We start from the raw sequence: 15,996 nt of genomic DNA, 5'->3' as shown, positions 1-15,996 counted from the left end.
TTATAGGGCCCCACCATTCTCTCCCTTACGGAGCTGCTTATGACACAACACCATGCTAAGAGCCTCCCACACTCCTTGCCTCCAGAATGTCTAACGCCCAACCAAGCCTCTGCAAGCTGATTCCAGCCATGCTGGGCAGAAAACATTCAGGGGGAAAACTGCATCTACGCTGAACATGAGGCTGTTCTAAAAATTACTTCTGAAAAAAGTATAGCTGTAACTTGCCTAGTGTTTTCCTTGGATTGTGTATTTTAAGTCACCTAAAGATTAAACTAAATGGGTACTGTGTGTGGGTTCTGTGCAGATGTTCTACCAGTTTGTTAGACTGGGGCACTTAAGGATTTTGGTATCTGAAAAGGATCCAAGACTCCATTCCTTGTGTGTATCAAAGGATAACTGCATAAATATAACTGTCTTCAAAAGGTGCTGTCTCTAACCAGTGGTTCACAGTACCTATGATGATGGTCTCTGGCATTCGCTGTCCATTCCTTCTCTGCCATATGAATAAGTGGATGTAGGGCAGGCACTCGCTGGCCCCAGCTGACCCCTGTAAACATTCATAAACAGTAGGCAGAACATCACATCACCCTACACTCCACTCAAGGCAACCAGGAGGTTCACTGTGGGAGTCCTTATCAAAGGAAATCCATCAGGTCTGGCCCTCAGAAATGGAGCCAGTTGTGTGCTGGGCTCCAATGCCTGTTGAGGAATGCTGAAGCTCTGTTCTGAATGTCAGCAAGCCTGTGAACACTTCACATCCACAGGTTGTGCTGTGAAGAGATGATGGTCAAGGCTCCACGCCATGGTATGTCTCACAGACATGTTAAGAACACACCCCCATGCGGTTTTCTTCTTCTTCACATATCTCCATCCTGACTCTTCTCTCTGATGCTGGTGGCACTGCAGGTCTAGAAATATGAGGGTCACAGGCAGAAACCAAGAAGGCAGCACTGAGAAATCTTGCTCAATGTTAGATTCTGAACACACACACACAAACACACACACACATGAAAGCACACTGTATATTATCAAACATATTTTATTGTATATTAATGCATAATAATCAACAAACATGACGTTTCATAGATTGGAATGTATAAGATGGTTATTTTAGGGCTTTCCAGAGCTTTCCACAACTACTCAGTAAACGAGTGTTCACTGTGTCCGTCAGTGCCTGTAAACCTTCCTTTACCGAAGTGTGAACACAGCCAGCACTGGGCAAACCCGGAAAATCCCCAGAGCAGCACAGAACCCAGCTGCTTGTTCATCGTTGTACCTTGCAGGATTTTCCTTAATATCAGGGCAAAATATTTAAAAGTTCCTCCAAGTATAATTTTAGTCACAGAGTGAATGTCAGAAAATACACAACATTTGTATAGGTGCTATGTGTGTAGCAGTGTGCACACATGTGTGTGTGTGAAAGCCAGAGGGCCACCTCAGGTTCTGTTGGTCAGGAGTGACTCGTGCATCACTTTATTTTGTGTGCACATACAATTAGAGGACAACTTGTAGTGGCTGCCTCCTTCCTTCCATCAGGCAGGTTTTCCCAGCAATGGGACTTAGCATGTAATGCTTGGGAACAAATGTTAAGTTCCTCTGGGGACCAAACTCAGGTGGAGAGTGCCAACTAAGCCATCTCTCTAATCCAAAACTTGCGTTTAAAAATACAAAACAAAACACAAACATTTAATTATGGAAAAAGCGAAGCGCACGTGCATCCACAACCACACGTGCAGAGACAAGGCATGAAAGCTGGTCAGGGTCATGGTTACGCAGGCTGAGGTATTAATACCAGCATATGCCAGAACATGGACATCCCAACATATGGCAGAACTCGGACGTCCCAGCCGCTCTCTGCCCCATTCTGCCCCACTGGCCTCAGACACAAAGGCCTGAAGGGAACAGATCTAGTTGGTGAGCTCCAGGCCTATCTGACCCTCAATTGTTTCAGATTTATCTAACCGACTAATTTGTTCCTATTTTCTATGAAACTAATCAATGTTATAGCAAGCACCTTTGTAACCATAAAACGATCAAATACCCTGAACCAGAAAATCTCAGAAACATACAATTAGGTATACCTTTAGACACAATGTCCATGACTTAACAGTGTGATTTGAAATTCAAAATCTCAACTTAACACTGTGTTATTTTCCTTGGCACTTTTTTGTTCAATGTGAAGTGGAACAAATCAAGAGACTGTGAACACAATGCAGGTTAAGTGCTGCAGCAGGAGCCGCAAACTCACACCAGAGGATGATCAGATTGTCACAGGACAGTGAATAGGTTCCTGTTGAGTCCTGAAGCTGGATAGACATCAGAAACTACACAGCTGGGTTTCAGAACATAACGGTAGTCTATCAAACTATCTACTTTTAACCTTTTAAATATTTTTAACTAGATTTTATTTTACCTTAGAACTTTGAAGAATGTTTAGAAAGGAAAAAAAATCCTATTAAATAAAGAAAATGCTTCATAAATTATTTCTTTCAACTAAAGCCAAGAGTGTATTTCTTACTGTCTCTAAGTCTGGGTCTCACTCATCTGTAATCTCTAAAGATTTATTGCTCCAGATTCCATAGAAACCAAGGGTGTCTGACAAAACAGAGGCACAGGTGACAATACACCCTGCTGTGTTCGCCAGCCCCCAGCCGCACAGCACAAGATGTGACCCTTGGGAAGAACTGTCTGCACTTGTCACAGGCTGGGTGGAAACAGCTAAGCCATTCACAGAGCATGCAGGTATTTATAATTCTGTATCCAGAAAAAACAAGTCCAAACGGTTCATTTGACATACTATTTTCCACGGAGTCTTGACTTTACAGCTTTCATTCTAGCTTAATATTTTTAAACAAAACATTTCCAGTGGCATAGCCCCAACTCAATTATTTAGAGGCCTAGCTTCATGGGAACTGAAACACACCGCATTCTTCCCCAGACCTGACCTACTGCTCCCTCAGCCTGGGTACTGCTGACATTATATACACAGCAATACTCCACGGTGGGGGGGCTGTCCTGTGCCCTGCAGGACTCGGCTCTGTCCTATGGACACAAGTACCATGTCCACCTGCGGTGACAAGCATCAGCAAAGTTCCTGGGCAACAAAGCCACCCTTAGCTGATAGCCACCACCGCTACAGGCTAGAAACAGAAGAGGGAGCAGGTAGTGGTCCCAGCAGGATCGGGGCTCTTTATTTCCCAGTTTCCACACTTAGAACCTCATGAACTCTAGTGACATAATGAGATCTACCAGCAACTTATGAGAAGCTGTGAATGAAGTGGCTGAACCAGGAAGCTCCCACCATGGAAAGGAGGGGTCCCCAGTCAACGTGTTTCGGGTGATGCCATCAGGTCTTTTAAGAACCAGCTTTACGGGGCTCCAAACAGAGTAAACTGTAAGAACCATTTGTGGTGTGCTAAGCTATAAGAACCTTTTCCAAACCATGAGTCGGCTGACAGTAGGCATCTGGGCCATGTGCAGTTCCCAGCTGGAAACAACCAAGTCAGAGGACCAACATGGCGCACAGCAGCAGTTCAGCATTACTCTTCCTTCCTCCTCCTCCTCCTCCGCTCCTTCCTTTCCTCTTGTAAGGTCTTCAGGTCGGTCATCACAGTCAAAGTCTTCCGTACCCACATAATCTAAAAACCATTTGGAGGCATGATTACAACTGCAAAGGCTCTGAGTGAAGAAAGCCAGGACCTAAGCGCCTGTGTCATACATACCACAATGAGCATGGCGTTGAAGAGCAGCGGCGCTGAGAACACAAGAGAAATGAACATCCCCCGGGAGTCAAAGTACTGATACTTTGCGAACAACCTGTTGTAGGAAAAGCAAAACACAACACCGTGATTGACGTTCGGTCCTGGAAGGTAACAGGAGAACAGTGGTTAACAGTCTGGGTTCACTGAAGGGTTCTCAAAACAGCACAGAAGCAGCTTTTATGTTTGTCATAAATTACAGAGTCAGAGCTGCATTCTTGCTACAGCTACTTAAGAAAGTACTGTGTCTGGAGCTTCCTGCTCCCGTTCATCTCCGTGAAGTTAACTGCCCCTCTGTGTAGGAGACTCGAAGGCCACATGAGCCCAACTTGCCCAAGGGTAGAAAGCCGGGCAGTAGAAGGCAGGACTTGTCTAGGGGTAGACATTTCTGTCTTGGTAATGCGGAAATACGGTAGACAGTTGTTTTCATTGACTCAGTAACAGTGATTGGGCACCTGCTATGTGAGCTATAGATTACAGCAAGGAAATGTAGAGACAGGTCCAGCCTTGAAGGAAGCCTACCTTCTGGAGAGAAGAAAGATCCCAGATAGTCTGACTTATTGAAACAAAGCCGAGAGCATGTGCATGTGTGTGATGAGAGGTCAGGAGGACACTGACCAGAAGACAGGACAACACACATCTGCCGTGGCAGGGGGCCCACAGGAGGGGCTACAGCAGAGGCCATGGGCACCAATACAGTTCTGTGCTTGCTCCTGAGTGACTAAGGACACAATGGAACATTGGGAGTCATCTGTTCTGACACAGGAGAATCAGTTAGGACAAGTCAGGTGTGAGGATTGGGGCTGGAGAAGCAGGGAGTAACTGTGGAGGCTCTGGCACTGTGTAGGTATAGGACAGTTTCCAAGTGAAAAGGGGAGAGGGCAGAAGGAAGGCCCACTTCCTCTCAACTAATAGCACATGCCCAATACTCTCTCAAATTCCCCCTTATTAATATTCCCAATGTTTTCTCACAGACTGTAATTATTGGTCAGCACCTTTAATAGCTCATGAGGGACCCATGAGGAGCTTTCAACTATTCTAATAAATAAAATTACTAGTTTTTGGTCAACCACAAGAAAATATTTAACTAACTTATTTCTTAAGGCCTAACCCCATATGTACAGGCTGTTCAATATTTATGTGGCCACAATTCCTGGCGTCCTCAATTTCCCTGTGAGCTTCATCTTTTCTTTAGAAAGTTCCATGACAAAGTGCCACTGGAGAGGAAGACTAAGGCAGAGTCAAGAGCATGAAAAGCTGACTTTACCTCCAGTTCACTGCGGCCACTTCGTTGATGTACTCGGCACTATAGACTAACACTACTAAGAAAACATAGAAAACTTACGTTAGAATTTTGTGACCAATTACAATCACCTAGAGAACGAGATAGTAGATCTTTACATGTTCAACAGAATACCAAAAACAAATGCAATTCCTATTTTAACTATGATATGGTAAGGACTCTAAACTTGTCAAGTTATAAAATATGCCCACTTAATAGGAATCAGAAAAAGATCAACACATCTGTGACATGTCAAGGGTCTTACCCAAACTCCCATGAAGCCGTTCTATCCTGGCAGGACCACCACCAGGATCCAGGTGCAAATCTTGGTCTCAGCATTTGTGAAGACGAAGGAAGCAAATGAAGAATGGACACCTTTCTGTTGTAAGCTCACATTTCCTGCCTCTTGGTTACCTGGTCTTTTATTCTCTGAGATTGTAATGAGCCATAAAGCATACAGAGCACACAGCAGTGGCTGAGGTTTCCCAAGAACTCTTAGGATTATCTCTCTCCAAAACTGCAAGTGCATGCACTGTCCTTAATCTTAAGAAATTGATCCATCTTTCAAGGTCCTTCCCTCGAGACTGCCGTACACACTAGCTCTGCACCAAGTTCTCAACCTGGCCCTCTCACCTGCTCACCCCTATGCCTGTCCACTCTGCCTGCAGAACTCAGGCTCCTCCATATAGATCCGTGTACAGACCTCAGTTCTTATCAAAAGAATCACTACAGCTGGCACCAGGACAATTAGAAAGCTTCTGTGGTTAACTACTGAATCTGGGTGTCCCCAAGGATGCTATGCTAAGTTTAGGAGTCTATTTTGCTTACCAGTGTAACCCCAAAATTTCTCAGGTAAAAAAATTCCAAATGAAGAATGGACGACTTTCTGTTGTAAGCTCACATTTCCTGCCTCTCGGTCACCTGGTTAACTCTGTCTAAAATCAGCTTTTCCACTCAGCAAGAAAACTCTCCCCATCCTTCCAGTGTCCACAAAAATCAAGTATTTACCCTGTAACCACTCAGTTTGGGACACTTTGCTCCTGGGGATTGTGGTGTCTGACCTATGACCCAGCTTCCTTCCCATGTCCCACCCTGTATTTTAGGGGTTCTGAATACTTATTTTCACTGGGGCTAGACCTCACACCTAGGCCAGTCAGCTGCTACTCATCTTTTCTTCCTGACATTTTACTTTGTATCCTTTTGACCCAACTGAGGGGCCCAAAATAGTGAATGTCCCCATTTGGCAGAGTACCAGAACTTTTACTGTGTGTCTGTTTCTGTGCAATAAAGACTCTATCTTTCTCCATTTCAAGTATCTAATCCCTTCACAGAATTCCTAAAGCCATTATCTTGAAAAATAATATTATATGCATAGTCCCATTTCCAGAGCAGGCAGTATGGGACTAACCCTAGCAAGAAAACATCTGCATGAGAGATAAGTTGCACTGAACTCAAAGCAGGAATTATCTGTGTATGAGTCAGCATAAGAGAATCAACATCTTAGTGTACAGATGTTTGGCATCCTTAGTGACCAACCTAGAACATGTCCAAAGATTACTTCATGATCTCCATATAGAAATGAAGACTTGGGAAACGCTGTGAAAACACAACGCAAACAAACCCAGGGGCAGTATCGCAGCAATGAGAGTGAGCAGAAGGATTCAAGGTTCTCCTACTCACCCAGACACAGGAAGTGCCCGATCTGTAGCTTATACCTCTGTGAGGAGAAGCAAGTGAGAAGGAGGCACAACAGGTGGAAGGTAAGGAGTCCTAGGAGCCACGGCTCTGTCCAGTCTGTCTCCTGTGAGGAGATAACGTTAGAAACCAGGAGGGCAGAGAAACAAAACTGCTTTCCTGTGGGGAGTGGGAGCTACTGGTCCCTTCCATTGAGTTTGGGTGTCTTCCATTGGTATTTGTATACAACCAGAACTCTCAGACAAGCGGGAGCAAGAGAGAGGAAACAGCGATGCCTCAATTGCAAACACAGTCACAGATTTTTATATAAAGATTTTAAAGTCTGAGCACACAGAATGGAAACTACTGTCCACTTGCCTCTTTGGACTGGGTGAAGTCTAGAGGGTTATTATCAACTAAACTAATGAGCTAAGTAAAGTCATGTTGACTTGGAATGTGTGAAGCTGCGGACACCAAGCTTCTCTGTGCATGGAGGTCTGGAAATGAGAGCCATTCTAACCGGCAGAGCTGACTGTCCCTGACATTTCTGCACCACGCAGCCGGCTAGTGTGCTTTGGGGTCTTAAGTACTGTCCCCAAGGCTCAAATCTTTCTGATTCTGTCTCCAACTAACACTAAGTTCCTAGTCCTGACTTCTTAGAGCTTCCCATGCCATTTTCCAAGGACACGGCTCCACAAGGCAAGACCAGGTCCTGTATCTGGAGCCCTAAAGCTCTTGGGGACAGCTTGGAGTCCAGTTACTGGGTAACGCTCATCTCTTCTGTGCCACATCGGAAAGACAGCACACTTGAGAGTCTTTCCAGACACTGGCAGGGAAGGCAATGTACGGCGCTAAGACGCCACCGGGGTGAGCACTGGTGTTGGGGACTCAGAGGACAGCCGGTGCGCACCCGGGAGCTGCCCCATCCAGCGGAGCAGAGCGCGGCTTCAGGCAGCCCGCCCGCCCCTGCGCAGTTCACGCAGGAACTAGCAAACCCCCACCAAACGCCGGCGCCACTTAGAGCCTGCGAGTTACCATGATCACCGCAGGGATGCTGACTGGGAAGGATCGGACTGAGTACGCGGACGACATCGCGCCAGGGATCCCAACAGCCGGGACGAGTCCGCAGCTTCCGACAGCCAGGAAAGGCGCTTAGACTTCTCGCGAGATCTACAGATACGAACCTGGCGCTTGGCTTTTCTCGCGAGAGTTCTGATTTTTTTTTTTTTTTAAGAGTGTCCAACTTTCGTTATTGCATTAGTGCATTCCTGTCAACGAGTTCACCTAGTTCTGTTTCTCCCAGACTGCCCAGAAAGCGGAGGGATCGTGGGTTCCACAGATGCAGCCGGCGGCTGGGGAGAGTTTGCCAGGGTCCGATGGCATCCTTGTCCCAGTAGCCCGCCAGGCAACCCGCAGGAACCTCACCTCCACCCCAGTGGGATAAGGACACCAACCCACCCACAAAACTTTTCACCTCAAATTTGTCCTGCCTAAAAGAAATGCAGGGACAAAGATGAAGCAGAGACTGGAGGAATGGCCAACCAATAACCAGCCCAACTTGAGACCCATCCTATGGGCAAGCACCAATCCCTGACACTATTAATGATACCCTGCTATGCTTGGGGGACAGGAGTCTAGCATAGCCGCCCCCTGAGAGGCTCCAGCTAGCAGCTGACTGAGACAGATGCAGAGACAGATGCACAGCCAAACACTGGACTGAGGTCGGAGACTTTTATGGAAGAGTTAGGGGAAGGATTGAAGGTCTTTAAGGGGCTGGGAACCCCACATGAGGGCCAAAAAGAGTCAACTAACCTGGACCTCTGGGAACTCTCAGAAACTGAGCTGCCAACCAAAGAACACACATGGGATGGACCAAGGACCCTGAAACATATACAGCCAAGGCGCAGCTCAGTCTCCATGTGCACGCACGCGCGCGCGCGCGCGCGCACACACACACACACACACACACACACACACACACACACACACAAAACTGGGGCAGAGGCTCTCCTAAAGCTGTAGCCTGACTGTGCTATCCATAGCCCAACAGGCCTCAGTGGGAGAGGATGTGACTAATCTGGCAGAGACTTGATGCACCAGGGTTGGGGAAATACCCAGTGGGGGCTCACCCTCTCAGAGGAGATAGAGAAGGTGGGAAAGGGTCTCTGTGAGGGGTGACCTGAAGGGGGTAGCATTTGGGATGTAAATAAAATAAAATAAAATAAAACGTCCCAGGATGAATATAGTGTCAGGTCTCACCATGCTGGATAGATAGCAGCTGAATCCTACAATCCACACAGCCCTTACCCAGAGAAATGGGCTGCCAATGGGTGTCTGTACCGCAGGATTCCTGTCCCACGAAACTGAGATAGACATTCCATCAACAGGACATAGTGAAGCAGCCCTATCCAGTAGACTTTGGTGCATATGGTATCTGCCCCCCAGGCCAGCAATGAACCTACAGTTGGTACTTGCAGATGTAGGATGGGCGCAGTATTCTTCCCCTTGGCCATTCACATCCTAACTCATTGATCTAGAATAGACAAAGATAGTGGTGTTTCTATGGATCTATGGGATAAATATGGCCCTAGTAACCTTGTGTGGCTGGCGATGCTATCCCAATTCTGGGGTGGTAGATTGCTCAAGGGTGACATAACACTGGACAGTTTGGAGCGTCCTTGATCATGCAGACTGAGCCATCTTACTTTTACACATGTTATTGGAGAAGGGGCAGGCCATGGAATATGGACTGGCAATGCAATGTTTATTGGTTTTAAGTCAATCCACAGGAGGCTGTTAAACACAATTAGTTCATGTGTGAAGTTCTCTTAACTGCTCGTGTAAACAGTGAGGACCCAGGATGCTAAGTCCTTCTGTCATAACATAGGCACATGCACACGTGCATGGCCTCTGTCATATGATCAGGGCTTGCTCTTTCCCTTGATGGTGTGATCACTGACGCCATAGCCACCTCCACTAGTCTGAACACTGTGACAGTCATAGTCTGTCTTCTTCACTGTGGAATGGGCTCTGATGTAGTGGTCCAATATCCTCCATCCATTTAGCATTGCCCATCCTAAGGCTTCCCCCTCTCTCCCAGAGGCACGCCCAGGCTGTCTTTGTTACCTCCCCTGTACTTTTCATATTTGGGCTACTCTGCTTCTCAGGTATGCCTCTTCACCAAAGGTATGGAAAGGGGGAAGAGGAGGAAGAGGAGGAGGAGGAGTGGGAGGAGAAGCTGGTGGTGGTGTCAAGGTCATTTGGATGTGCTCTAAAGTTGTCTTTAAGGAGCACAGGGTGTGTCCACTCTACCCAGCTGAGGACCCTCCCTATCCAGTGGTTTTAGTGTCATTTGTTTAGAATTGATGTGTGGGTTAGCTATTCCTGATGATTTTTGGACCGACATCAGTGAAGATATGAAATGAAGTGTAACTGTAGTTGCTCTGTCATGGTGATGGGGTCCACCCTTCTGGCCAATTTGCAACCAAGGAAATAAAAGCATCCATGATGGTGACATGGGACTGAATTCCTAGGCTGTGGAGTCAGCCATGGGTGCCTATTATTAAGCGATCTGCATTGCTTTCCCTGGCTTGCCCCAGCTCAAACTCCTCCACAGGCAGCACATGAGGACTCTTACCTTCATTTCGAGGTACCTGAAGTCTACAGATTTCCTCTACACCTGTACTGTGTCCCTGCCGCAGGCTTCTGTCTCACAGACAGTTCTTTATGCCACAACTAGAGATCTCTCAACACAGGCAAGATTTCTCAAGTGCTTCGTGTGAACACTTCACAGCTGTCCTTTGCCCTTGAGACCCCTTACCGCTTCCATTGTCAGGCCAGGCCCTCCTCTTCTGGCCAGGCACTGTCTTCTTTTCTTGGTGCTCCTCCCTTTGTCCCCCAGCCCTTTGGCTCTGATGTCATGGTGTCCTCCCAGTCATCCAGGCCTTTTTGGATTCTCCTGGCTGCTCACTTTCACCTCTTCAGCCTTGTCCTCTGTGTGCTGGCGTCTCTGGGCTGCTCTAACAAGGTACCGGCAACTCTGCTGGAAGAATAGAGTTGAAGAAGGATCCCTTGCTCCTGGAGATCAGTGTTCCAGGCTGATGAGCGAGTCCAGCTCCTGAAGGCCCTGGTACACTCTACCGACCTCCTCTCAATCCTGGTGCTGCAGAAACCCAACACACATTTGGTGGGCAGGGTCTTCCTTCTGAGTTTCCTCTTTCGGTTTGAGCCCAGCCTGACCTCCCACAGTTTCACCTAAACATGATCCCATCTGTAAGAACTTCAGTATGGCTATATTTTGTCCTTGTAGGTTCTGGCTACCACTTTATCATATCTTCCTTGTGGCACTGTTCAACCCACGATATGGCTTAACATTGCTAGTATTTTTACCCATATTATTCATTTATTTCTTGTTGGGCATATGTTTATCTTACTGTTTATTAAATGACCCACTTCTTTGCTATGCAAGCCCAGGACCAAAACCTATCCCTGTCTTCAGTGCACCTTTGGTTTGCAACACACAGTAAGTCTGTATGCATTTTCCAAATAATTGAATGAAATGAATTTATATATGGATTAACATGATTTTAAAGCTTTACTCCTCTGTTCTTTACATTTTACATGAGAACTATTGAGTACTTTAAAGATTTTTCCCATTTAATTAATATATTCAAGCCCTTCCTTTCCTTATGAACTTTGATAACCAATATATTCCTGGAAAATGTGTGTTTGTCTCAGAGTTTCAATTTTTCCCCCATTGTCTTCTGTTTAAATTGTTAGAGGAGTTTTAGGGCAAACCTAGCTCATCAGGGAGTACTGAGAGACTAGACTCAGCCACTGTCTTGATGTGCCAAGGAACATGATAAGTAATGATAAAAAATAGAGATAAAGGCTTAATCATTTCAGCCATATAGGGAATAGAAACAAGATACAGGAGTTCAGTTGCCCTAAGTCTGTCTTCAGGAAAGTGACATGAGGTTTAAATAAAGGGATAATTAGGGTAGACTGGCGAGAGCTATTCATAAGTAAGCAATTTTGTCAAGAACTGGCAGGGTTGATAATTATCTCAGTTTCAGCAGGTGGTTAGAAGTCCTTAATGAATCAGGATAGAAAAAAAAATTAAGGAGACACTGGAAGGGAAAGGAGCCCCCTCACCCCTTCCCTGAAATCTCCCATCCATTGAGATCACGAAAGATGGCTGTCTCTAGGCTTCTATCTGCACTGGTTAGGAGACATGCAGGTCATCATGGTCCTGTTCTGGTAACTGACAACAGTGGTGCTCTTGAGCATCCTCCAGCAGGAGAGCTGTGCTCAGGTGATTTCAGGCCAATACTATTGATGGTCTTACCCTACAAGCTCCTACCTCTGAGCCTTAAAAACGTGTGTGCCAAGTGACTTCTCCAGCACTTGTGAAAAGTCAGGTGAACTTCCTGGAAGGTAGCTGAGAGCATCTTAGGAAAGGCTCGTAAGACTAAGACCATATCTGTATCTCTTCCAGTGATCTGCTACCCAATGTGCTTGGCTCTGAGGATCAAGGAAGATACCATGAGTCTCTACTACAACCTCTAGAAATTATCCTCTGCTCTCTGGTTTAGGACTCTAGTCTTGTCATTCATTTGGGGTCTAAGAATGCTGGCCCATGACTTCATCTCAAGGCTGTCTTAGGAGTTGTGCTGAGCACATCCCTCATGGCCAGGCACCCATTGCCTCTCTGTGTCTCACTTGGATGATAGTCAGATGTGTAGAAGTGCCTCTGAACTAAGGTAAAGAAAGATAACTTATCACCAAATGAGGGCCCAGCGACAGGCCAGACACCAGTCATCTGCTAGAAACCTGACTTGGGCAGATGCTCTGTGGATTCCTAGTCCATTTTGACCTGACCTACAATCCAATTTTTTTCCCTTTAGTATCAGCTACAAAATTTTAACATTGAATTATTTGATAGCATTTCTCTTTTTATTAAATGTTTCAAAGGAGGTCAAAAAAGCATTGTTTGACTGTTCAGGCAGGAACTCCTGGAAAGACCAGGACCATCTAATCATGGTGCTCTTAGGGAACCTGACTTTGCCAGTCAGCTGATCGTCTATGTTGCCAGCAAGTCTGACTTCTTTGGTCATCTGATCACCAACTCCGCACGATCTTGGCATATACCCCTGGCCTTAGGCCTCGTTTTTGCTGCTTCCTAGCTTTTTCTTGGTTGAAACACCTAAAACAGCATTTTTCATCTGTCTGATGTTCCGTTTTGCACATTGCTACAACACAATGGAAGGGAGAATGGCCTGCATCTCATCCTCTGTATACAAGAGGAACAAATACAAGGGATGGAACATATTTCTTCTTAGAAGATGCCATGAACCCTGAGTGAGAAGCACAGAGTCTCTCATCCTTCTCCTGTGCTCCTCCTGTCTCATTTCCTGAGATTGTACAGAGCTCATCTTAGTGGTGATGACCTCACTGTTCATCTTAGTGGTGATGACCCAGTTATCATCTTAGTGGGCATGACCCAGTGCTCACCTTAGTGGTGATGACCCAGTGCTCATCTTAGTGGTCATGACCCAGTGCTCACCTTAGTGGTCACGACCTCACTGTTCATCTTAGTGGTCATGACCCAGAGTTCATCTTAGTGGTCACGACCCAGAGTTCATCTTTGGTCACGACCCAGTGCTATCTTAGTGGTCATGACCCAGTGCTCACCTTAGTGGTCATGACCCAGTAGCAGCTTTGCCCCTACTGTGCTCCTAAAACCCTTGTTTTTTGTTCTACCCCTCATCCACTCATAATTGTTTTTGTAGCTTTTTAATATTGCTTAGACTTAAACACACACACACACACACACACACACAAAACATCCAGAAGTTCAAACCGTGATTCTCTCTTTGTAATTACAATAGTGTCCTTATGATAACAATCGCTGTCACTCCTGCAAAGGGAGGAGTCATTTATTTGTCTTTTCCCCAGTAGTCAGAGGCCTGGGAGGACATTCTGGTCTTGCAGGCAGGGCTTTCAAATACCTTAACTGGACACTAGGGGGAAGCACCTTCCTTCCAACAGGCCAACAGGCAGCCTGTCATACATTTCCATGTTTGAAAAAAGTAAACTTTCATATGGTCAGTTTCTGAAGTGAGAGCTTTAGTTTGCACCATTAAATATGTTTATTGAGAATGATGGAATAGATAAACACAGCATTATTTTACTCCTCTGGCATAGATTAAGTTTTAGAAGACTAGTCATTTAAAAATTGCCTGTGAAAAAAATTGGTAATCACAGTACAAAATTTAGAGAAAAATACTTACTGAATCTGATAGCACGCTGTCATTTTATACTTATGATATTTTATTATTCTCCTTTTCCAATGCTCGTGGAGACATTCACATAAACACTGGGCAGGACACATCCTGCTGTCTTAGTTTAATTTATTTATCCCTGTCTCCTTAAGTATGAACCTTTCATGTGGCTCAGCAATCTGTGCCATTTATTTCCACACCTTCAACATCTCTAGGCAGCACGGGGATGGCTGAACAAACATACCACATGTGATAGCTCATTTAGAAACCGCCCCAAGAGAGAGGCTATGGCTTCCATTTCTAACACCTCTGTAAACTGCCTTATATTGACAGACAGGCTCCTCCTTAAGAGGAAGGAAGGGGGCAGAAGGAACCCATTGCCAGTGCATTTTCTTGGGACAATGCAGTCAATACAACACAAGGAGTACCTATTTCTGCCTCATTCCTTACCACCAAGCGATATGCCAGAAGAATATGCATATTTGGGGAGCTAAGACCAGCAGGTACATCAGGTGCATTGCTCATAACCCTCGGCATCTGAATACTTTTATCTCTCCTTTTGTTTTTGTTTTTTGCTTTGATTCCAAAGAGAAAAAGAAAAGAAAAACACACCTGGCTCTATGGCTGGAGGTACAGATGCACAAACACTCTCTTGGGTATTTGGTATATTTGAAGTCAGGGAAGTGAGAGGAAAGCCAGCACAGGGTAGGTGAGCAGCTCTGTCAATGTTTGTATCTAAACTCCAGACCTCTGGTGGCTCCAGGTGCTACCCTTGTCAGCCCCAGCCTCCTGTTCCTGGTTGGTGAGTGCCGTGCTCTTCTCTGCAGGCAATGCCGGGTAGGCAAGGGCTTGGGTACAGGTGAACCATGGCAGTTTTCCTTAGCTTATTTTCCGTGTGCTTAGTTTTTAGTTACTACTGCTTGAGACAGAACAGTACTTCTGGAGTCTATCCCAGTAAAACTAAGAGCTAAGGCCATTCATGTACCTACTGAAGTCAGACAGAGAAGCCAGGGTAGACTGGATGCAAAAGTAGAGGCCCTGGCATGGAGGCCAGTTGGAGCTAGACTTTAGATTTTGCCGAATTCAGCCTTCACTGAGAGACAAGGATCAGATCAGGGCAGATCGGGTTCAACCCAGCATGTGGTTGACTGGTTCCAGAGTATGTAGGAGAGAAAGTAGAAGATGGTACTGTAAGTAAAACTGTCTTCTCATTTGAATCATTCTTGTCCTTAGGAACAGAACTCCATAGAACCAACCCTGTCCTTAGGATCTCAACATGAGTGCTCAGGTAGGCTGGCAGTTGCTTGTCAATTTACCTCACAGAAAGAGGTCATGCAAGCCTTCTGGTGGCCAAAGTTTTCAAGAGGATCCTTCAGAGGGAGGTTGAGGACATTGCTGGGAAGAGTACTGCGAAGTCCTGTCTTTGTTGCCAATTTTAGGGGGGCAGAGGTCACCGCTAACTGTGTGGGGCTTTGGCAGCTGCAGGGGAAGAAATCCTACTTATTTCCAGGTACCAGATTTCCCTGCTTAGGTTTCAGGAGCCATGAGGCCTACATGCCTCATTTTGGCAGAAACAGGAAATTGGCCAAGGCAGGAGTTCTTTGGTCACTTGGGTTGTGTGTTTGCCCTGACTGAGGCAACTTATTAGGAAGAAAGTTTAATATAGGCCCGTGTTGCGAAGATTTTAGTTCATGATTGGCTAGCTCAGTTGCCTTAGGTCTTTGTTGAGGCAGGACATCCTGTGGGAACACATGGTAGAAGATGCTGCTCACATTATGGTCACAGAGAGCAAAGAGATAGAGAGAAGGCTGAGTCAGCAGCACTATTCCTTTCAATGGTATGCTCCTGATAAGCTAACTCCCTTCTACCAGAGCCTGCTTCCTAACAGTCACACTACGCTCAGTAGTCCATGAGGCTGAATAGCAAACCTTCAGTATTCTGCTGATGCACTTCAGTGGTCATTTCATATCCCAAACATCACCGAAAACCCCATGGTTTA

General features: G+C 45.9%; 1 protein-coding gene across 1 annotated transcript; it reads right to left on the bottom strand.

Annotated features, from left to right (window-relative positions):
* Positions 1–2,759: 2,759 nt before the first annotated feature.
* On the bottom strand, positions 2,760–7,882 carry Tmem18 (transmembrane protein 18). The gene is made up of 5 exons (XM_021179117.1): positions 7,750–7,882; positions 6,721–6,841; positions 5,026–5,080; positions 3,723–3,816; positions 2,760–3,638 (listed from the first exon to the last, which is right to left on the bottom strand). Exons 1-5 carry the CDS (start codon positions 7,804–7,806, stop codon positions 3,540–3,542), a joined length of 426 nt encoding a protein of 141 aa, XP_021034776.1. The 5' UTR covers positions 7,807–7,882; the 3' UTR covers positions 2,760–3,539.
* Between the last annotated feature and the right edge of the window lie 8,114 nt (positions 7,883–15,996).

Source organism: Mus caroli, chromosome 12 (assembly GCF_900094665.2).
Source record: "Mus caroli chromosome 12, CAROLI_EIJ_v1.1, whole genome shotgun sequence".
Taxonomy (NCBI): Eukaryota; Metazoa; Chordata; class Mammalia; order Rodentia; family Muridae; genus Mus; species Mus caroli.
Note: the sequence above shows the minus strand (reverse complement) of the source record. Positions and strands in the feature narration are given on the sequence as shown.